The 24,863-nt window shown below is 38.1% G+C and overlaps 1 protein-coding gene across 2 annotated transcripts in view; it reads right to left on the bottom strand.

The window, feature by feature from the left end:
* Positions 1–231: 231 nt before the first annotated feature.
* Positions 232–24,863, bottom strand: part of tmem108 (transmembrane protein 108) — a 54,201-nt gene continuing 29,569 nt past the window's right edge. For both annotated transcript variants that reach the window (XM_041968458.1, XM_041968460.1), the window contains exons 2-5: positions 23,070–23,153; positions 6,993–8,249; positions 6,137–6,288; positions 232–2,572 (exon numbers count right to left, since the gene is read on the bottom strand). In XM_041968458.1, the coding sequence (XP_041824392.1) occupies positions 2,456–2,572; positions 6,137–6,288; positions 6,993–8,249; positions 23,070–23,109 (1,566 nt within the window). In that variant the 5' untranslated portion in view covers positions 23,110–23,153 and the 3' untranslated portion in view covers positions 232–2,455. The remainder of the gene's footprint in view (positions 2,573–6,136; positions 6,289–6,992; positions 8,250–23,069; positions 23,154–24,863) is intronic.

The raw sequence follows: 24,863 nt of genomic DNA, 5'->3' as shown, positions 1-24,863 counted from the left end.
GAGAGAGTCACATGACCAGATGCAGCACTGGTGCACAAAGAGAAAATTCCAGCTCCCTTCATCAATGGATGTGCTGTGGTCGGCAATACTGTTTATGTTGCTATTGTTATTTAGTAAACCAACAGTTATGATGCACATATAGACTTAGTGCATTATTGTTTTGGACTAGTAAAGTTAATCTCTTATGAAAAACTACTTGGAAAATAAATCAGACACAGAGGCGTAATCATGTATTTTTTCTTTGTTTTATTGCTCAGCAGTAAAAATTACAGTGTATGTACTACAGTACAAAAAAATACATTATGTTGAACACTGCTCCACCGTGCCAGTGAACATTTTGTAAAATATCCATGTTTTGAGCGTGCAAAACAACAAGCCCAGCAGTGAGCATCTAAAGCAGGGACATGATTATGTTTGTGTCATTCAACATCACCTTTTGACTTTGTGATTGTAGAACGTCTCACAATATAGAAAATCTTTAGCAACAACAGAGGCAGGCAGCATTGATTATTGAATAAAACTACAGCAATGCCAAGTGTATCAGATGAAAGAAGGACCACAGCTTCAACAAAATATTCAGACGCGTCTTTTTGAATCAAACCACCTCTGTATGTGCTAAAAGTAAATATTCAGCACATATCTCATTTGTCTCAGTGTTTAATTGGTCATTACAGTCTAAGACATTGTATGTGGTCAAGCAACTAACTCACAATCTTTCAACACTTCAATAAGCACATTTAGTGAACAAACACGTTTATGGAGCGATACACTTACAGTAGCAATTGTTTCCTACAGTGATGAGAAACCTTCTCACACTGGGGCACAACCAGTAGCCACTCCACGACACAGACAAGTGACAGACACACATTCAGAGGCACTCACAAGAACAGACGCACACAGACAAACAGATCAAAGTGAGCTGAGAGTAATACAAAGTCTTGTTTGACTTAAGTAAGAATTATATTTGGTTAAGGGGGTTGGGACATTTCAGCTCATTTGGTCATACTTCAGTGCACAGAGTATGCCTCCATACACAGACAGCAGTCATACACACACTCACCCACACCCACAGATATATAAAGGGCCAACATAAGAAATTAAGACATCAATGTGGTCCCTCTTCAGAGAAGCTGGTGACACATGAGGGGGTAAATCCTTTGAAATCAGTGCTGTTTTATCCAGAATCATTCCATGACCAACTCTTACATACATTTTGTTCAAATTGAGCAATAAAATCTTGGCCTGTACTTATCAAACTTGTTAATCTTACAACCAAAAATGCACAAGACCTCAGTTAATTCATTGCAATTGTGAGAGATGTATACATGTGTACATTTGGATTTCTAGCAGGTTTTTTGTTTCCTGCATTCCTGTGTGGGTGAAATAACATGCTTTGAGTACATTTTTAGGCATCTTTATTTAACATGTTAAAGAATAAGGCTGCTAAATTAACCTTAATGATTTCTTTTTTGTTTCTTTATTGCTTACAAGCAACAGTCTTTCTTTTGTACAAATCTTTTTGTTTAATTTTGTATCATTCAGTCCTTATTTATACTACCATTTACTTTAATATGAAACAACTTTTAAAATCAATTATCTGTTTTTATGTCTAAATTTGAATCAGTGTATTGACATGTATTTAAATAATTTATTGAGAATGCATTTCACATTATATTTTCTTAGTAATTCAAAATTAATTAGACAAAGGAAAAATTTTAAAACCAAAAAACATACTTTTTTAATAGAATATTATATAAAATGTAAATCTTTGAATCGTACCATTCAAAGACTGAATAACGGGATAGATTTACTGTGAATCTGTTTCTTTGATCATTTAATTTCTGCTCCAACATATCAAATAATCATTCAGAAGGTCCTCCTAGGTAATTAAATATGCATCTTGGCAGCTTTTTCCTCAAAAACTTGACTTTTTTGGGCATTCTTATGCACATTTCCTGTAGGTTTGTTAAACACAGGCCCTGATTTTTTATCCATATTTACACATACCTCTGTCCCCCCCATAAATATGTAGGTGCTATATTCAAGTTCAACAGGCTATAAGTGTTTTGGGATTTATTTTAAAGAAAAAAGTCAAATAAACCGATAAAAAGTATAGCTTTGAGTGTTTCATAGCACATTCTTCTCTAAAGCAGATTCCATGTGGCACCATCCACAGTTCACTTACCATCAAGCCACTGTAATGCAACCACATATATATTCTGTATTATATAAAGACAATAGAAACCTTTATCACAATTAAGCCATTTGTAGAAAATCTACATCAGAAAAATATGCAGGTGCATCCTCATAGTAAATAGAGTCTGTTTACATCGCTCTTCTGTCAGGTTGCTCTTTGTGTTTCTCATATACAGTATAAAGTCAACGTCTCTGAATATTTACCACATATATAAAATAGACAATGACAGCAAGGGGAGTAAAAGAGGGGGATCTATCTCTATATGGCAGAAGCTTTGTCTCTGTTGATGAAGAGGGTCTCCTGGCAGAAAGGGTTAACCAGGATCACGCTACTGCCGCTGTAGTCTCCATTAGGGGGTAGACAGGTGTCTTGCTCCTGCAAATACAAAATAATACATAAAAACTAAGCCCATGTGCATAACTGCCAAACAACAGCTGATTTATGCTTCAAGGCTCACCACTGGGAAAGACACTTCAGTCTACTGTATCATTCTACACGTTTAGTGTAAAAGAGAATAGGATAAAGTGTGGGTTTGGTGCTCCCTGGGGTTTTTAAGTAGATAATGAACAAAGATACTGACAAAAGCTCAATGAATAGAGAAACAAAGGGGGGAGGAGGGAAAGATGTAAAAGCTTCTCGAGCAGAGAAACAAAAGGGAGGGATGACTCAGAAGAAAGCAGCAGCAGAGAACTTCAGCTATGGGAGGGGGGTGATGGTGAGTCAGCAGTATAGAAGTGCTACTGGAAGAGGGAGGTGTGAAACACAAAATTATTTGTTTTACAGCAGGAATGAGGCTGTTCTATCAGAGAGATCTGATCAAATCAAACCGGGTTTATGATCAGGCCCCCTAGAAAGCACTGTCATTCACCTATAGCACCAGAGAAGCTAGGTTACAATGTTTCTGCTCTACAGAGACAGGAAAATCATGGGGGGAAACAACACCTGGGTGTTACCAAGGGCATCCCACCCATGATCCGACCTCAGCTTCTCTTTCCTGACTCCCCAAAAGGCGGCAACGGAATGTAAAGCGAGCAGCAGCAGAGAAATAAAAGAAAGGAAATATTAAATGAAATGTTTATTGGGGAGAAGATGATAAACAAATACATGCAAACAGAATAAGCAATATCAGAAGGAGGATTTACAGATTTATGTCCAAACCACTGTTATGTACTTCCCCCTCCAACAGATGGCACTATAATGCACCAAAAAAACTGGAACGTGACCGTCAGTGAGCACATCTGTTTAACTGAAGAAAGTTCTATTTTTCCTATTAAAACAAAGAGTTAATATGGAAAAGAAATACTGAAAATCTCACACCATAGCTCTTTAAACCTTACTTTCACAAGCTGATCAATTATTCATAACAGATGATTTACAGTAAAATTTCTTTAAATATTTGGTTTTAAAATAGCTTTTCACAAAGAATCGTCAGTAAGTGTGCATGAAATTAGGTGCTAAATATGTCTAAATAATGGGATGCTAATGTCTGGGTTTGCAAATTTCCCACCACATGAACATTGTGTATTTAATACATGACATGAAAATACTAAAGAGGACATAAAAGGAATAAAGATGACACAAGATGATTTTAACAGGCCACAAGCTACTTCATCAAAAAACCGTGGGAACAACTGTCTGCAGCTTAATGACAAGAAACATAGCAAATAACTGAATTCATTGGTAGAGGATTTTAGAAATAAAGTCAAATGAGATTTAAGAGTTTCTTCTTGCGGCTAAAGGATTCATTTTAGGTTGATTAATTCAATTTGTTTAAAGCAAAACATAACAAGCAACCATGATCACATCAAATATTTACCAAACACACACACTATGAGCAAACATGAAAATACATGCACACAAAATACATAAAAAAGAAAGAAAGAAAAAAAGACATTGTTTGCTTTTACAAGCTGGGACCCCAAGTCTGGTGGACAGACTGACTTCTTGATAAGAAAAGTCTGGTCTTGATAAGAATGACAGAAAATAAATTAATAATCTTGTAATGATATAATACAAGTCTTTAATAATAAATCTTTAATTGGAATTTTTTAAGCACTAGTGTTCTGTTTCTCACATGATAGCAGCTGGGTTCTAACACTACCATGACCCTGCACTGGAAAAAATGGGTATGGATGGATGGATGTTTTTTAAGCTTAAGGAAACCTCGTCTTTAAAACTTGAAGAATCGCAGGTCTTTTGAGACAAAGCGTAAACTGACTGTTGAGATCACATTCATCCTGTTATAAATGCGATACATTTAAATTTAGAGTAGTGTTGAAAATTCTTTTTTTCATATATATATCCTAAGCTCTTAATGGCCAGACATTATCTAATTTGAAAGATTTTATTCTTCATGATTACCCAAAATGAAATGTTTATTCCCAGAATGCTGGTCTGCTTTGGGTTCCTAGAATTTCTAAGACTAAAACAGGAGTCAGAGCTTTTAGTTGCCAGGCTATTAGCTCAAGTACGAAATGCTGACACCCTATCTGTTTTTACGATAAATATGAGAACATTGTTCTTTGAAAAGATTTATATCTAATTTACTAATTTGTATGAGCCCTATAAATGTTTTCTTTTAGTTTACTTTTAATCATCCATCGTTATTTATTTATTTTTATTTATTTTATCTTCATTATTTGGACTTTTTGATCTTCAGATCTGCAGGAGCCATATGAGCCACTGAGACTTCTAAGATCATCTGGGTCAAGTTGGCTTTCCATCCCCAAGAGTTAAAATGAAACAAGGAGAATTTACATTTAGTTTCTATGCTCTTAATGTCTGGAAGAAAATACTAGAAGACCTGACGTCTGCTTCAAACCTTAGTTCCTTTCAATCAGGTCTTAAAATTATTTTATTTGCCACAGTTTTTAATTAAAATATGGAGTTTTTCTTTTCCTTTTTTTTAATATATTATCTTGTATTTCGTTAATGGTGTGAGTGTTGATGGTGATGATGTATTTCCTATTAATGCCTGTTTGTATCATATGTATCTCACTGTATGTGTTCACTTGTCTGTTTATGTCGATAATGCAAAGCACAATGAGGCTGCCTTATGTATGAAATGTGCTATGTAAATAAATTTGTTGCTATATATTCTGTTACACTTGTGTTTAAAATAGGCTACAATATATAAATAAAGTTGAGCTAAGTTTTTTCATAAAAACCTGTCAGATGGTGAAGTTTTTTCTTAATTTTAAATAACATACTGTACAAAGCAACATCCAGAAAAGGAGAAGTATATCAAGAAAGCAGGCAATGATCTGCTATGGTGGATGTTGCTAACACTTTAGCCCTCTGCTAACTGTAGCCAAAAGCTCAAAATGGTGGCACACAAAGTTTCATGTTTATATAGCTTATAAAACATGGGCATATGCTCATCTGGTGGGAGAAGCTTCTGGAAAGTGTTTTCATCCATTCACTATGGCTAAATTTAGCATATGTTTATGATAAATATTGCTGGCATACAGACATGACCTGTTCACAAAAGAGTGTAAATGATTTTATATCAAAACATCTAGTGAAGGGTACTCATGAGAAACTACCTCGTAACTTCTCATAACTTATAGGTAACACAGATTGAGTATGCTTATTACAGATTAACCTAGATTTAGTTGCTGGTATTGTTTGAATTTTAAGTTATGGAAACATTCAGTGCAGAAAACGGCGTAACAATCAATGTTTGAATAGATTCCCTGTGGAAAAATGCTCTTTTTATCTGCAAACCCTCCAAATAAGCTTCCCTGACTCACAGTAATACAGTTCATGCTCAAGTGAGCCACACACAAGTTTGCTGACAGGAAAGACAGGACCTGCATCCTCATGTTGTTTCCTTACTCACTAACAGAATTTTGCTGACTGATTGTAAAGCATCAAGTAAATGTCCCACCACTTCAGTGCTGGACAGTAATAGAGTCACAGTGTGTCAGTAGTTTGTACCTCACTCTCCAGAGTGTGTATCTCTCTGGGCAGCTCCACCGCATGCCTGCTGAAGTAGTCCATGGTGATGGCGTTGTTCCAGTAGCTGAGGTTATTCTCCTGACTTGATGACTTCTTCTTCCTCCTCATGCAGCACACAGTCAACAGCACAGCTACAGGAGTCAGAGGCACAAGAGTACAGCGTGGGTTAGTGCAGCCGCACATGTTTGGAAAGAACCTGTTATGATTTAGAAAAGGACACTACTGTTGGAATAAAATAATATACACTAAAAGTTTAGCCAGATTTGTGCTGGTTGTGTAATTCTGAACAAAACTGTCACTAATACAAAATATATTTAAAAAAGTGAATCATCAGTGGCAAAGACATTAATACTTCTCAGTCTAGAACAGATCAAAATGCACAGAACTGTGTTTTGCCTTGGGTGAAACATGCCCTGCCTGTTAAAACTCTTGTCTCTAATAAGATTAGGCCCTCAAGGGTTTCTGGCAGCTGTCAAAAGGCATTCTGGGAAATCTAAGAAATCACTAACTGAGGCAAGTGAGAACCAGGAAAGTTGGCAATGATGATACAATCAAACTAAGTGATAAAATATAATGAGATTGTAAATAATGTATTATATATATATAATATATATATATAACATATATAATATATATATAACACGATTTGTAGTATGCACACTATCATATAGGATAACACTGAAAAATAATACTGAAAAATATTTCACTATTTGTTTTAGAGTTAGGTTAGAAGTTGTAACCCTGAGCTGACTCCTCTTATTAAGTGTCTCAATTCAATCAAATAACAATCTTTAAGACCAAATTTTTGTTTTTTTGCAAGTCTGATTTTACTTACAGCAGGAGGACACAGTCACACTGATGGCCAGAACGATCCACACAATGTCCATCTTGCTGAAGCAGATAGTCATGCGGGATGCTGGGGTGTTGACAGCAGGGCCCGAGCTGTTTTCAGCATTCCAGGGATCGTTGGTTGTTGCTGGTACCTGCCTGTTAAGGAAGTTCCCACTGGCGGTGGAGGGGGGCTCTGAGCTGTTCCCCTGAGCGGGCGACTCCTCCACTGTGCTGCTGTTAGAAAGTAGCCCTACATGTGCAGTTGTATTCCCCAGCTGGAGCCCCACAGGTGGACTGTCTGTGTTGTTACCCTGAATGACCTGACCCTCCTCAGTGAAGACCGCAGTGTGGTTGACCAGGATGACTGTTGGACTCTGCGACTTAAAGCTAGGCTCATTGGGCAGGGCTGTGCTGGATGCAGCTGAGATTAGATTTAGTGGTGGATTCTTGACAGGAGTATCAGTCCCCTCCGTCGAACCCAACGCCAGCTGATCGGTGGGGGGTTCGTTCACTGCATGAGCTTCCCGCTGAGTGATGGTGTGGTGCATGGGCAGCTCAGGGGATCTTAAAGCATGCTCCCTGAGTTTCAGGCCTCGAGCAGCATCAGCACCAACTGAGGAAGAGGAGAGGGCGGTCAGGGAGGAGGGATGCAGCTCAGGAACATATTGCTGCCTGGGGTTGCTGGGTTCCTTCTCATTTAGCTTCTGAGGCTTTGCACCAAGTGCATCCCCTCTGTCTGATCCAGAGCTGGATGCAGAAACCAGGGGGTTTGGAGCCTCTTGAGCAGGAAAGTCCACATCTGTATTTGGGAATTCTGTGCTGGGAAATTTAGGGCTGCTGCTGGCCTGGTTAGTACGAACAGTAACTAGGTTATGAACTTGAGGTACCCCGACTAATTTGTGATTTACAGTATGAGAGGTGGGCACCTGGGGTTGAGTCACATGGCTGTTAGTGCTCACAGTGTTTGGGGTGACAGTATTTGTGTCATGAATGGGAGGGTTATCATAAGCCAGGTTGGAAGTGTGGGTGGTGTGAAGCAAAGGAGGGAGAATAACACTAGGAACGATGATGTTTGATAGTTGTGTGCCTCTGGATGACCATTCCCCACTGCTGGAGCCTTCTGGATGCAAATCAAGGTGGGGCGAGAGGGGGTTGCTGTGGGTGGCAGCCATGGCAATAGATTCCTGGGACGTCTGGCTGAGGTACATATCCTCTACTGTCAAAACCAGTCCTACTGACAGTGCCAGGAATGCTAGAACACCTAAAGGAAAATCAAAGAAAACATGAACATTAGCACATCTGATAAACCAAAATACTCTTTTGGCTTCATGTAATGCTGAAAATTTTCCTTTCCTATAAGGAATATGAAAAAGAAAAAACAAACTGTAGTCACTAGTCTTTCATTTTACAGCAGAATATCCTGATTATAAAACACACTTAAAAAAAAACAACATAAAAAACTCAAACATAAGCCATCATTAGTACCTAAATAAAAGAAAAAAAGATTTCATTGGGCAAATTAGAAGCAATCACATAATGTGGATAATTGGATGAAACTGATTAATCATGAATCTGATTTTGACAAGGAGATTATGCCTATGACTTTTGTTTGGTGCAGGACCAGCAAAACATATAAAGACGACTTCATTAAGAAAACAAGCTCATTTTTAAGTGATGACTGGAGCTTAATGTCAGACAAAGGACCAAGGTCATGTGGCACTACCACAAATGCACAAGACGGGCAGGAAATATTAGACACTTTTTAATTTTTTTATTCAAAAGGAAGTTTGATGATGCTGAGGACGTTTGTCAAAATGATAATGGATCTTCCACAAAGATCAGACTTTCCAGAAACCAGCAAAATTCTCAATTTGACTGCAAATTTAAATGTGAAAATTAAATTGAAAGAAGAAAATATTAATTGCAATGTTAATTTTCAGCTGTTAAGTAGAACAATTTTAAAGTTTGTTTTTTGGCAGGTGTTGCATTTTCATCTACTGTACTCTGTCTACCTAAAATCTCAAGCATTCAGTCTGGAACTTGAGCGCAGAAGTTGACGTCGCAGGTGTTCAGACGGGAAGCCTTGTCTTGCATTTATTATGCCTTTCAGCCTTTAATGAACTGAACCGCTCTCACCTTGCTTGATGAGATTGCTTTATTAACTGCATTATTCACAAGTGGGTCCAGTGTGTGGACCTGTATTACATACATACATATATATATATATATATATATATATATATATATATATATATGTATATAAAGCACATTTTCCTTATATTGTGCATAAAAGCTTAATAACATTTAACATGTTTAAATCATCTAACAGATTTGCTTTCTCAAGATCAATCCCATAAAGAGGCTGTACAGTGACAGGCTATTAGCAGGTGCCTGTGGAGAATATTGGTCCAACTATGTTATCTGGGCAGCTAGAAAGTCTTAGGAGGGAGGGGCAGGGAAAGGCTTATTAATTTCCCCTTTGGTGCCTCCTTTTTAACCTCTTGTTAACACTGTTAACACAGCTCATGTAACAGGGCTCCCACTGGGTGGTTCCTTTGCTTTAAGCTGAGTATAAAAGGCGCAGAAACACATCATCTATCTACATAATTGCCTGAATGAGGATGAAGCATGTTTTTGTCACAAGATGCTGAAATGAAGATTTTGAAGTTCTAACCCCATTTACAAAGCAAAATAGAGTGATTTGCAAATAACTGAACCACTATATAATTAGAAACGCTACTAAGACGTACCCAGTGGTTCAGCTGTACGTTGTAGTTGGACGTTGGAAAGATAATAGGAAAAGGATGCCTGCAAACAACAGTAAGGACTGGCTGGCTCTGGAACTACAAACTTTCCTAGCTATAGCTGGCAATAGTATGATGCAGAATGAGCAGGATGGAGCAGAGAGTGGGACTAGCTTTAGCTCTGCTAACCAGTTATGAAATCACAGCACACAACCATTCATTCTTTGCACAACTCATTTGTAAAGTCGAATGAAATGAGAAGCTGGTAGTTGGCATCTGTTCTCTTACTAGCTTAGCATCCTATTATTTCCTAACTGATGCTAACAGCTATTTAGGATCATTAACCATTAAAAACTGTTTAATTAACCATTAGACTGTTTTTTTTACTTGCCTAAAACCCACTATTCTGGTCTTTTGTATATTTTAGGGGATAGAAGACGTTTGCAGCTGGATGAGTGCACAGTCATGGAGGAGATGTGGGCTGCAGATGAAAGGCAGCTGGAGAGCCTTTCTCAGCATCAGTTTCAGGCAAAGCGTCAGGATGCCCAGGAAGCAAGGCACCAGGGGCCTCATTTATCAAGCTTGCATAGGAACAAAAACCTACGTCTAGAAGTGATGCAACACTAACGAAACACACAAGAGGTGGATTTCCTTTTATTTATTTATTCTTACACAATGCTTTTTAAAATTGTTGTCCCAATTTCTGTCAAGACACTCTTTATTTCCCGCAACTCCTGGGCCACCTTGTTAATAGCAGTAATTGTGTCCCTCTGCACCGCCCACCCAGCTGGAGCACCCAGCAACTAAAAAGAAATATTATTAAACACTAAATATACTGGTAACAATCTCAGATGTATCTGTACATATTTATTTGATAGATTAAAACAAATGACTACCGACATTATTATTGTCGTTTAGCAGCTGCTTTTCTCCAAAGCGATTCACCCCTCTGTGATTTGAACTTCGATCTCCTGCATGGGAGACGGATGCTCTACCGAGATATCCAGCAGCACGTTCCGATGCCTCTGCTGTGTCTCGCCTTCTGAAACTGCGACGACAGGATCTGCCACTTGCTGCCATTATTCTGCCTTTCTGACACAAGGAATGTCCACGCCGTGCCCACCAATTAAACATTTTTACGTTTTTCAACGGTCCATCAGGATCTCAGTCTCAAACCCTGGAAAATTCCACTTCTTCCCTCTTTTTCCCTCCCGAGCCACCATGCAAATGATGTGGTGAATATGATTCTGATTTATAAACGGAAACAAGTGTAGGAAGTGTGTGCGCATGATTTTATAAATTTGAAAGTTAAAGTGAACTGCATTTCCTTTTTGCGCCGCAGACACCACATGTAGTTTGCTTTGCTATGCACAGTTTGACAAATGAACCTAACCGCTCAGTGGAAACGAGGCATATCACTCTGGATCTTGTTTTTGTTTACTTTGCAAAGTATTGACTTGAATTTGTGGAGGAACAGTGCTGACTGAGATAACTGCATGAATCCATGTAGTGACATGCTGCCAGACAGCCTGACAGATCTGACCATCCAGTCACAATCTCAATATATCCTACAAAATTTAGGATGCAACAATTTATGTAAAGCATCAAAATTATTTCTAATGTTGCCCAGCCCATAAACATTTAGCCACGGCAAGACTTTTGTACCAAAACACATCCAAGTTTTTAAATAACTGCGAGAAAAGAAACACGAGGAAATGTTTATTTATACTGTAAGGTCTTTGCAATGTACCATAAAGCTTTCAGGGAGAGAAGTAAGTTTGTTGACTGCATTTTGATATTCATAACACCCCCCACCCCCACCCAATCACCTCTAACAGAAAAGAACAGTACTCATTGAAAATACAGAGTTTCAAGCAACTTATGTGACCTAGATGTTCAGACCATCGTTTATGGTGCTCTATCTGTAACTATGGAAACGGAGTTTCCATTTCCAAAAAGAGAGGGAGAGAAGGAAGGAGAGGTTAAAGAATGAATCAGTTTGCAATGTTGAACAAGAAAGATCAGACAAAAAAAAAAAAAAACAAAGGCCAGTATGGGTAATATCTAATTTCTTTTCACACCAAATATCAGGATCCTTCTTCTGTATTCACAAATATCTCACACAGCTCTGACTATTTGAACTGAACCTTTTGAATCATTGATCGTGTTCCTCCATACTCAATCACATAGACTTATAGGAGCGAGTCTTGGCCTGGTCTTCCATTAACTAAGTCTGTCACATCTTTAATCCACAGAGCCCGTTCCAGACTGAAAAAGAATGACCACTGTTGATTTATCACCGCTCACTCTTTCCTGACATGATCTGCACAAGAATAAAGCTGTTAAACAATAACTTAATGATGCAAATGTGTTTAGGCTTTAGTTGTTTCTGGATGGCGTGACTCATGATCACATTTGGAGAAACATACAGTACAAGACTTAACAAATTACTATGCAATATTTTAAAGAATGTGAAGAGAAAAAAACAAAAAAAACACATGAGACAAAAAGAAATCTTACAGGATGTCTGACACTGCAGCCAGTGAAGAAAATTAACTCTCCAGACTCGATATAAGACAAAGTTTTGACAAGCCCAAACACTCTGGCATTCATGATCTGTCCTGGTGATCAGAAGCTCTGCATAAATCATGTGGTATTTCTCTGATCTGTAGCCAACATGGAGATTAATATTCATTTGGGACGTCGGAGTTTAGTCAAATCATGTTTTATTAAAGATCATATCTGAGATATTAAAGAGGAAAAAGCTGATTTTTTTACATTTACCAGCAACGGCATCAAACTCCCCACATATTCATGAGTCCTGAATGCAAAGTAAAGACGGGTATATAAATGTTGTATCAGATGCTGTGTTGATTCTGATTATCTTAAGAGTTTTTAAGTGATCTCTTGCTCAACTAGCTGGAATCCCACTGCCACATTATGAAAGCTAATAAGACAATATGTGTGCTTCATCTTATCAGTGACACATATGAAAGTAGCAAAAGATAAATGACTGAAAGCTCATAAGAAGATCAGCAGGTTACAGTTTTTTTTTCCCGAGTAATGAAAGAAAATTGTGACAACAGACAGAACAATTACCTATTAGCATCTATCAGTCTGATCGCGGTCTTGCATGCTGTACTGAAATACAAGGTGGTGACAGCTACGCAGAAAAACCACTTATTTAAGTTTGATAAATGACTTTTTTTTCTTTGTTTTTATCATAGGTTCACATTAAAATACTCATTTTCATGCATTTATACAGTTGATCAATGACATCTACTAGACTCTGCAGCTTGGATAAAGCTTTGCCCAGCAGTCATCTAATAGAGAATGTAAAGCTGAGTTCTTGCCATGCTGAATTTTGGGTAATTGTGTTTGGTTATATAAAGATCTCACTATGACTGAAGCTTTCTGTTGAATACTGGCATTTTCCATACTAACTTTTTAGGTTTGTGGTTTTATGTCCACGCAGAAAGACTAACTTCTAAAATCTTGTTTCAATCCATTTCTACTTGACATGAGAAAATGACAAGTTTTACGGTTATATCTAAATTCTGTATGCAATACAGTGACTTCAAATGCCAATTGACAACTGCTTTAAAAAGCAGTAAATACACTGCAAAATGTTTTTGAAAGTGGTTTTTTATAAGGGACAAAAATAAAATAATTCAAAACAAAACAGGGACGTTAGATGTTGAATAAAATTAGATTTGTGGAGGAATCTGAGTGAGTAGCACAACAACAGTCCAGTCAAACGCGGATTTGTGTAGTTTATCTTGTTTCTTGGCACCACACTCCCATTCTGCACCTCTTTTGATAATTTTAAGCCAAACTAAACCAAAGACAACCAGATAACAGCAATGACAGAGGTGGATAGCAGGAAAGTCCGATAGGCTCGGAAAAGTACAGATGCTCTTGTGTTTTCTCTAAATTTCTCTAAACTGTTTTCCAACCATGGGATGAACTTACTGGGACATCTTGGGACATTCCTGGGAAAACTTGCAACTGTCTTGAATGTTTTTCACGTCTAAATAATCTCTCACTGTGGAATGATGCACTTATAATCCTGATGTCTTTCCTCCTTCAACATACCTCATGATCCAGATTCCAGATCATCAAACTTCCAAAAACTTCTGCTTTTATAAAGATGTTCATGTTTTGTAACAAGTAATTAATTAAGAACATTTGGTTAGCAGCACCTGGCTGCTACCAACCCTCCTTATTTTAGGGCATACTTAGTTTTTCACACACTAATTCTGCATTTTGACTCAGCTTTGTTTAATAAATAAAGGTATAATGCAATATAGCATCTGTTGGTCGTATATACAACTATATACAATATAACATGTTGTATATCACTGAATTTCTGTGGGTGTGCATGTAATTGCATGATTACATGTGTGTTGTGTAGCTGTAGGTACACTACACTGCACACTGAAGTAAATGGGTATAATTTGTCACAGCAGGTGTTTGTCTGGCTGATGGAGTGAATGGAGACAGAGAGCGTGGTCCAGCCTCCGCAAATGCACGACACAAAGAGTGAATTAACAAGAGAAATGATTGAAAAGACCCAAGAAGTAACCAGAGCTTCATGAACATCCATTACTGAGATGAAGTACTGGGAATAACATGAGAAAATTGGATGGGAAAGGGGAAGGAAGGTCACACGGGGTGGGAAAAATGTGCAGATAGGAAGCCAGAGGTGTAGTGCAGAGTAGAAAAGGGAGTTGTGTGGGTGTATTGTCAGGCTAAAACATAGACAAAAGCAAAAAGGTTGAAATGGACACTTGGACAAAAAGGATATCCAAGAAAAATAATGTGTGCGAGAGGAAAATGTATGAGACGCTTTTTGAAACATTTGTCTTGGTCAGCTGCACTTGTACACTCAGCATGATTTTTTTTTTTTTTTTTTTTGTCATCATTGTGCATGTTGGCCATTTCTAGTCTTACATGGTATTTTTTAACAACACCTACAAAATTAACCAATGCATTTTCAGTAGTGATAATACAAAAAAATATGAGGGTGGGCAACAAGAGTTTGAATGATCATGCTACAGGGGAAAAAAAAGATTATTTCAATGGTGACATTGAATACAAGGTCCTTCCCTTTGTCCTTCTGCTACATGCTTTATAGAAAGGGAGGTAACACACATCTGTTATCACTCACACCAACCTGTCCCCCTGCAATCTGTACCGTCCAGCTGATCATCTAAGAATGGCATCTGCTAATAATATGGAGAAAAACAATGCCCAGGTAAAATTGCTGTGAGATTATACCCTCATTTATTTGACTAATGGCAGCCTGTTTTGCATGATACAAGCACATGATGAATGAGGGAGGGGCTGTTTATGCAAGAAACCTGCTGAATTAGGCTTTTTGAATGCATGGGAAGCGACTGACATTCGCTGAAGCCCTATATTGATGCCGTCCTGGACATCAATAAATCATGTTGCAAAGCAGGATCTTGTGCACTGATCCAAAGCAGGCTTTGTCCCACCAATCACTCACTATTAGACTCAATGTCAGAGGCCAGCTCCATCTAAACTTACACTGGTAGAATGGTAAACAACTCATGCTGATGAAATTCTACATTATCTTTTGGTTCCACTCATGAGCTAAGTCTTAATTTTCTGCAGAACATTGTTCAGGTGCACTGCCTAAGTGTCAGTGTCTAAGCACTTCGTGTGTGATATGCAGGATGTCAGTGTTTATGCACTGGCTTGGCTGCACAGCTTGAGGTGGCTGGGACATTTATCTTTTTTGTCCAGGAGTCACCTCATGCTACATGCAGCTCCAGCATGTACAGCACCAATGTGCCCATGAAGCGAGTTCTGGAGCTGGTTGTGCTGCATCATCACTGAGCTGCTGGCAGTGGCGCTGCTTACACTGAAGGGCTGTACAAGGAGCCAAAAATAGAAGCTGCAAAATCATCCATCAATAAGGCTCGTGACGGCTCATCAGGCTTTACTTATGAACTGCAACAGCTTGATCATTTCTCTGGTCAGCAGCACGAAGGGAAATAATACTATTCTTTGTAAAGCACACAAAACATAAACTGAATAAGAATCTGGCCAAGGTGATGTGTTGGTGAAGAATAAATCGTGTATTCAAGGTAAATATCTGAAAATATGCTCTATTTTTTTTCTTTATCTTGTTTCCACAAATTTCTATTTTTAACTTCTTTGACAAGACCAGAAAAAAACAAAATACGGTAAATAAATATTAGATATTTTACAGGGAGTTATTATTACACACAATTTATTGCAGATTGGGGTATTTGTACAGTTTGTTTTCTCTTATATTGACACTGATCCATGTGCCAAAAAAGGAGACTGAATTGGTCTAATAGCACTTTTTTTTCCAATAGATATTCCTAAAATATTATTATCATTTACCACATGTGCGGTAAAATGTCTCAAAAGCACTAGAATCCATTAAAAGCTTCTTGAATGAGGCCACCGGACTAGCTTTTGTTTCTAAATCAACTCAAACCTAAACAATTTCATGGTGGAATAAGGGAGTGTGATATTCATACCACGTCTCTTCCGCCTCCGGTGCATAGTGCCACACAGTTTTTAAAACGTGAAGTTTTTGTATGCATCTCGTACATCTCGTATCACAAAAGTGTAAACAAGGACAGTGTAATCATAGCCCTTATGTGGAGAGTTTTGTTGAATGTTGTTTGAGTCTTTAATTATAAGCTTTGAGGTACGAGGTCAGAGCAAGTGGCACTAAAAGATCAGACCCATCAACATCAGGCAGACAAAGCCTTTTATCAGCAGGCCGACTGGAGAGCTGTGGGACTGACTGCCGCTAAGATTGGATTATCACAGCTGGACAGCCAGCTATCGGCCCGGGCTGATTACAGTGGATCCTCTGCTCTTCTTTAACAATTACCAACAAGACAACTGAAGTAATACAATATGTATTACTGCAGTTGCAACCATTAGTTACTATAACTAATTACTTCTGTTACTGATCACATTTTTAAGGATAAAGATCAAATCATATTTTAAGTAATCCTTAGTTAATTCATGTGTCCTGATAGTTTTATGTATGATGAGCTTTTCTGTTAAAGGAACCATACCTGTTGTATAAAATATGAAGTCACTTAAAAAAAATCCATCATCAAAGGAATCAGAAGAAGCACCACAGGCCTACTGAGTAAACTGAAAAAAAAAAATGGTTTAGGATACATGAAATACTGATGTTCAGTCTCAAATCAAACTAATTTGTAATTAATAATATATACTGCACTTTTTTTTTGTGCATTAAATCATCATAGCTGTTTCCAGAAAGTCTAGACAAGTTTGGCTTTTTTCTGCACTTTCTCTGATTTGCTCTTGGGTGTGTATGTCTGCATTCTGGGTAGAATGTTTGTCCCACAGGGGGGACATAGACAGATACGGCACATCCTGTGGACATTTGGGACTACTGGAGACCTGGATGGGTGAGGTGGTGAGGGGGCGGAGCAGGGAGGACTCTACAGATGTGAGCCCAGAGATAAGAGGCAAAGCTTTTGGAGCAGGATAATGGTTTCCTGTTTGAATGCCCCACAAATTATTTGTCAAGTTACAGCAGCTTTGAACGTGTTTATCTGAGAATCAGACAGCGATAGAATGCAAAAACAAGAACAACAAAGAGTCCAAATGCTGTTTACTCTGGTAGCAATTTCACTGCTGTGACAGCAACTACGAATCAAACAGGAAGGAGAGACACTAAACAGGAAGTCGTCTGGAATCTGGGGAAATACTGATACGAATACTGAAATTATACTGATCTTTTACAGTAACAGGCGTGGCTCTTTCCTTATGAAGAATTTCATCATTCCCCCTGGTGATGGAAGCCTTAAAATATCATGAACTACACACATTAAGACAACATCAGACTGGGAATATTGGTTTAGCCTGATGTAATGATCGACACATCAAATCAACCTACTTCACAAGCTATTTATTATCTAAGTGGCTACCTTATTTACAGTCGATGGAAGAAAGAAAATGCAGAAGACAAGCAGACAAATTACAGAAATCGCAAGAAAACAGACATTGATACAGGTTCATCTGTCCTTGTTCCTCTCTATCTGCAGAATCTCTTTTCTTGCTTGCAGCCTGGAGATGTTCCAGCATATCATCTCCTGCAGTCTGCAGATCACTCTTCCAGGAAAATAAACGAGAAAAGTCTCTATACCAGAAACAGAGGTCTCAGGTGGATCCCTGAGCTCTGCAATCTCTCAGAAAGAAAAAAAAACTAATAGAAGTGTGATGTGCCCAAGAAAACTGAGACATCAGCTGGACCTTCAAGCTACTTCATAGCTTCAGTTCAGACCTCCTTTATTTTTGATTGATCAGCTACATCATGACCTCACTCCACCTTTGCAACAGCTCACTGCAAGTCCAGGTTTATCACTTCTGAGGGGTTGAGACAGATTTGCCAGAAACAGCTAATGGCTCCTTTGCCCCGAGGTGGTGTTTGGGGGTGAATACTAGATACCATCATCCATTTCAGCTAGCAGTCCAGAAACCTGCCTGCTCTCGGTCTGACCCCAGTCTTCCATATTCATGTGACATTCTACGCTGGTACCCTGCCAGAGCTTTGTGCATTACCTTTGTGAGCTTGTGAATTTAAAACAGCATAGGCTCAACAAAAAGTGCAGGGATGCAGCATAATATTTACACTATCTAATGTTTACAAACTGGGGCTACCTAAAGGTATTTCACATGGTCTTTAAAGATAATGGAATACAATATTTCTAAGGGCTCAGCTTAGAGACAATAACAGTTCAAGTATGTAACATTCACCTCTGGCTTTGGGTTAATACTCTCAATGACGGTGGGCAAAAAAATGGTGAAAATTCAATGTGTTTTGTATGTATTATGCTGTCCATTAATTTCCTATTTTTATAAGGTGTAAATGTCTATATAATGTATGCATTTATAAGTACAGGAAAACTGCTTTAACTCTCCTGAAATAGATCATGACCTGTAAATATAAGTAGCATTTCTGATCTCAATCATTATAATGCACTGAAAGCATCTTGATTCTCATAAAATCATGAGTAAACCCAAATACCATTTTCTATACTGCTTCCTTTGTATTTTTCGAGGCACTTACCCTTTCAGAATGGTTTAACTATGTGGAGGCAGTTCTGTGTGACAAATATATACTGTGTCAAATACTTTGTAGAGGCAAGGAGAGATGTTGACGCGAAGACAAAACTTTTATCCAATAGACAAAGGTTTGATTCCTGAGAGGAGCCGTCATCTAGTTAAAATTAAAGTTTCCGATACTGTTATTAGCATCAGAAATACTGGCTAATCCTGCCAAAGTACGAGGATCGGGATCGGTGAGCATTTCTGTCTAAACGCCATCTGATACATAGGAAACAGAATCATAATAATTTTTTTCCTTCCCATCCCAACCACACACAGACAGGAAGCTACACAATCTTGCGTGATGATTGCTTTAAGCTGGTAGATGAAGAAGCAGCTGTACATGAGTGTAGTGTTAACATTTAGCATTAGCATTATGTGAACAATTTTGGTATCATTACTCTTTAGAAATTCAGACTAGCAAAACAGTGACATGCCTCATGCAGGGCTGAAGTTTCTAGAGGCGGCACAAATGCAACCAGATTTAACACCAGCGACTTTATAAAGCACTTGGATTAACATCACCTGAAAGAGCACAAGGAGTTTTTTGCCTTAAAGGAAAAGTGCAATGAAATGCAACAACAACAAATACTGTCAAATGCTTTTAAAAAAATGCAAGGAATTTGTTTAATAAGCTATGTCCCAATTCAGGATCTAGACACTTTGAAGTGCAGATTTGTCAGCTACGTATGTCATAGTGGTGCACCAAGCACTGTCCTATTAGGAAGGAGCCTCGGAATCCACCCTACAAATCCGCACTTCATTTAGCCTCAAACGAAGGCTGCTGGTGATGCATCTTTCACGGCCTCTTTTCTCACAGAATTCATTGCGCACAAGACGGTGGTGAATGAGCAAAATGCTCCGAAGAGTTGTTTTTTTTCACAACTACACTTAAGTAGAATCTTGACAAAACCAAATACATTAAAAACATGTTTGTTAAAAGGTGGCATTAAAATTCGGGAATATATGATATTCGTGGATTTTTTTAAGGGGTGAATGAAGTGTCTGGAAAACAACAGAGCCTTAGACAGTTCTTCCTTTTCATTTTTTAGTTTTTTTAGTTCTTTTTTTTTTTTTTACATTATTACTCGGCCAATTATAATGTTCACTAAAGTGTCCTATGATATGCAAATGGTAATTTGAGAGGTTTAAGTGATTCAGTGTCCTACGTTGCTGATATGGGAAATACTCAGTGGCTAGGTAAGCTGTCCCATTGTCCCAAGTGTGCGGACTATGTAGGACACTCCGTAACCTACACACTTCGAAGTGTGTAGATCCTGAAATGGGACACAGCTATAGTTTAACTTATGCTAGGCCACTGAATGGTAGTAACAATATCAGACATCAAGTCAAGACATAAGAAGCCTACAATAAATATTTAATATATATTTACATATTTATTTAAATTATAAATATAATAGACCTCTTAATAAAATAACTCAGGTATTGGACTGGTACCTGATATTGGCAGATACCTAAACCTCAGGTAGCGGAGAGAAAAAATTATATTGGAACATCCCTAGGTAAAATACTTAAGCGTGATTTTCAACTTTCACTTTTCATCACCAATAGGTTAATTAAAATCAGAATCAGAATCGTCAGAATCAGAATACTTTATTAATCCCAGAGGAGACTGTGTGCACACAGTCTCCCCAAACCAAATAAAGAAAGGATAAAATAGCAATCACAACAAGAAAAATGACAAATTCTTTACAATATCTATATAAACAGATATGGGATAAATCCTGCCAGTGAGTAATATGTAAAGGAAAAAGGGTTATTGGTTAACTTTGGGAAAATATATAGTTGGGGCATCCCTGAAAAATGTACAGTACACATTGATTCCTGCTCTCCTCTGATTGAATTACTCTCTGGCCTTTTCAGAGAAACAGCAGTGTTGCCTCCACTGCTTGGAGCAGGAACTGTCACCCTGGTAACGACTCGATGGAAGACACCCTTGTTGCCTTCTGTTGTGCAGGTACATACATCCTTTTAAAAACATAATGTGCATAAACGTTTTGGGATTTTATTTTGGTTTTAAAGCATTTTATCACCTTGTTGCTTAGCTTGTTTTTTTCCTGTTTCATTTTGAAAGTTTTTCTTTTTGCATCCAGCTGGATCCTGCACTACAAACTTGCCATGTGGTAGAACAAAGAAAGTGCAAAAAAAAACTACACTGCATTGGTCGAGATGATACAGGTCATGGTACAGAAAGCCAAAGCTAACTGAACATGCTAAAGCTAGGCATGCTAGCAAACACATATTTTGGCAGCTTGTTATTGTGATTTTCTTAAACTTCAAAATACCTGAAAATACTCCTGAGATGTCTCAACTATGAGCTGACCCGTGATGTGAGATTTCAAATATTTTGAGTAATAAAAACTTACTTCTGAAATACTGCAAAATGTATTTCCATATGGGCAAGAACAATGCAGACATTTTGGTTTTATAACACTTGTTTACCAATACTTGTTTTGTTCTGAAATATTTTACTGCTTTGTTTAAGTGATATTTCATCATGAGTTAGGAGACTATTAGACTACAACTGAAGTTGGTACTCATGTAGTTAGATTAAGATTAATCTAAAAAATATATGGGCACAGATCTCTATATTCATACAATGTGTTGTTTACTCAATAAGTAAACAACAAATTTCTAAAAACAGTCATTACATTCTTTCAGCATTATGTAATATTGTTGTTTCTAATTAGGTTGAGTCAACATTACTGAAACAAAATTAAATGTTGTATCAACAAATATTTTCTCCATACTACTCATGTCAGTCTCATTTAATGAATAAAAGCAGATTTAAATTAAAGTGATATGTGTAACTCCCATAAAACCTACACTGGTTCATTTAACAACTTTTAATTTGACCTGCCTAATTAAATTAAGACCCAGTCTTAGTAAATAGGTTTTCTATAGTAGATTATGTTGATCCAACCCTGACATATTCAATTAAAAGAACACAATTAGTCAATGCTGAAAGAAGGTGTGGAAAATATAAACTCAATGCATGTATGTGTTTACGTTATTTACCCAATCAAACATGTTTTAACAGATTTTTTGAGTGTCAGTGCAAATCAGAAACCTTGTGTTGTCCATCACCTACGTTTTCTGTTTACAAGATCCATCTTTACTATTGAGTCAATATAATCATGAAGCATTGACACATATTGTGTCTGTCCCATAACCTAGTCAGTCCTCTTTACAGATGGTGAGTGAGCGGAAAATCTGAACACGGCTACCAGTTACCACCACTGTTCATATTGTGATTGCTCCTCTCAAAAGAAGACATCCAAGATTTCTTTGGTCTTTGCCAGCTCATTGTCTTTGTTCCTGTGTGTTTGTTACTTTGCACCATGTCCACACTGTTTCCTGCCATTCACCCGTTATGTTTGGTCTTCTGGACCTGCCACATCAATGTAGCAGGGAATAAAGTTTTATTTGCTTCTATCATCTGTCTTTGAGCCTGCATTTAGATCCTCAGTTTACATTGTGATTAACTTTCCATTGCACACTTAAGTACACATACCACCCTGATTTCTTTGTTCTTTCCCAGATCCTCCTCTTTCTTGGCTTTTGTTACCAGCCCTCTCTGCCAGTTCACTAAGCCCTTTGGATTTTGTGTTTGGCTTTCCTACAGCACTTTATGCTAAGTATTCAGCATTAAGAAGTCTTCTACGTCAGTAGTTCCCAACCTATTTTCCTTGGGGACCCCCTTCATGCAAATACTAAAAAGCCATGGACCCCTGCCCCAATCCATGCTGAAATCTTGCTTTGTTTTATGCTTTCAAAAGTGAGATTTTCACCATAAGCAATGTATCCTGGCCTTTCATAAAGCCTAAGTTAAAGTAACATTTAACCTTACTTTTTTTTCTTAAAGTAGGGATAATATGTGGACATTAATCACAATAGCTCTGAATGTTCAAAGCCTGGGGGACCCCCTGTGCTCCTTGGGGGGGACCCCAGGTTGGGAACCACTGTTCTATGTGACTAAACTAAGCTCAATATAGACAACATAGAAAAGCCAGCCCACAGATTCAATCAAGAACTTTATTTCACTCATGAATCCTCTTGGAAACTTCATCCAACTTCATCTGGGTTATCTGAATAGACCTATTGGTATTTTGTCTTGTTATATGTGACTGGCCTCGTTTACTTAACCAGCGTTTACTCACTCAGCAGCTGGCAGCGCAGGACGTGCAGGCTTGTCTTCATGGTATCATGTGCTCCGGCTCCTCCTCCACAGTGCTCATGATTCTCTGCAGAAGACAAAGAGGTAAGACTAAACTGGGCACTCAGACATTAAAATCACCTTCAAGTCATGGTCAGCATCAATGTGATGTCCTGTGTCTGGACAGACTTTAGCAGAACAGACATGGCAAACGATGAAGGTGTTTGCAGACTGTCTTGCTTAAGGTTGACAGTTTTATTATTGTAATGACTGCTGTGAAACAGCTGCCCCTCTCACAATTGTTCATATGAATTACACAGACCAGGTGAGATTGCAGTGTTTTCAGATCAGAGATGGCATCCTGCAGGCTGTGCTGGTCAGTAAAACCAATTAGGGAGCATCAAACACTGACCCATAAGCCTTGCTCTGAGACAGCCACTGTGTATGTCAGCAAGTACCCGAGGGGGCTCTTTAGAAGAATGACTCACTGATGGCCTTCTGCTTAATAAAAGGCCATTCACCTCCTTTCACCCCTGGATGAGTCTTTATGTACCTTTCTTTGTAGAAGGCCTCTGGGCAGCACACTTACTTGCCCAATCTACAGACCACAGACTCATACCTCTAAAAAATGTCTATGAAAGAAGGTATGTACAGTTAGCACCCCTCATCCTACCTGTATGAATAATCTTTTGCATTATGTCAAATCAGAGTCCCCCACCATCCACCCACTCCCAGGATGTTTGCAGGCTGACTGTTTCTGTGGAAGATGGGTGACATGAGGGGGGTGGACAACAAAAGCACAGAGTGCTGATCCTTTCATAAGAATTTATGCCTCATAAATGCAACACAGAGGCAACATATTACATCTGAGTCATCCTGTTCATGTTGTCAGTGTAGAAACCCTTTTATTTTTGTAAATATGTGGAGCAATGAATATGAAACCAACTATGTTTTTTAATAGTTGAAAACAAAGTTCACTAACGTGGAACAACAAAACCAAATCACAAGAACAACTAAACAGTATTTTTGAGAGAACTGGTAGCAACAGCAGCAGTCATGTCTTTCTTAAAAGAACATGTCTTTCAACATAACTGCTTAGGTTAATTTCTGAGAGTTTACAGCTCCATAGAGCTGTAGGTATCTGACTGCATTAAGTATACTGCTTCTTTCTAAGGTTATGTAACTGTGATGTCACTTTTCTTACATTAATTAGCTATTATTGCCCACACAATTATTTGATGTACCGTAGACCACTTGAGGATCAATGTCTCTTCAATGCTTCAAACATTGAGGAAATCTGTTATATGGCTAGAGGCTAAGTCCCAAATTCTTTTCAATATTCCCAAGCCAGAGGTAAGGACATCCTCACTGCTGTTTCTTTAGACTTCACTGTTTATTCCACATTAGTGTGAAGTTGTCTGATAGAAATGCAGCTATTGGAAGACATATAACAGCTTCATGGATTGGGGTTCATCAAATCTTTAAAAGCCACACAAACAACTTATTTAAAATTCTTCTTAAAATGTTCTTAGTCAACATTGTAAATTAATCTTCTTAAACATCAACATGGCAACTTTCTGTTTACTTTTATTGACTCGCTTTACGTAGTAATGATTTCAGGTGTCTCTTTAACTACCAAGCGGGAGAAGCACATAGCATCAAATGGTAGTTTTTCCATAATTACAATCAACACAACAGTGTCAGGAAAATACCTGCTTCTCTGGAATTTGCTTTTATCCCTCGATTCAATTCTCTCCCTCTGATTCAGTATTAATGGTGACTTTTTTGCTCAAGCTTG

Source organism: Melanotaenia boesemani, chromosome 18, assembly GCF_017639745.1.
Source record: "Melanotaenia boesemani isolate fMelBoe1 chromosome 18, fMelBoe1.pri, whole genome shotgun sequence".
Taxonomy (NCBI): domain Eukaryota; kingdom Metazoa; phylum Chordata; class Actinopteri; order Atheriniformes; family Melanotaeniidae; genus Melanotaenia; species Melanotaenia boesemani.
The sequence above is the reverse complement of the archived record's forward strand: the minus strand, read 5'-3'. Positions and strand labels throughout refer to the sequence as shown.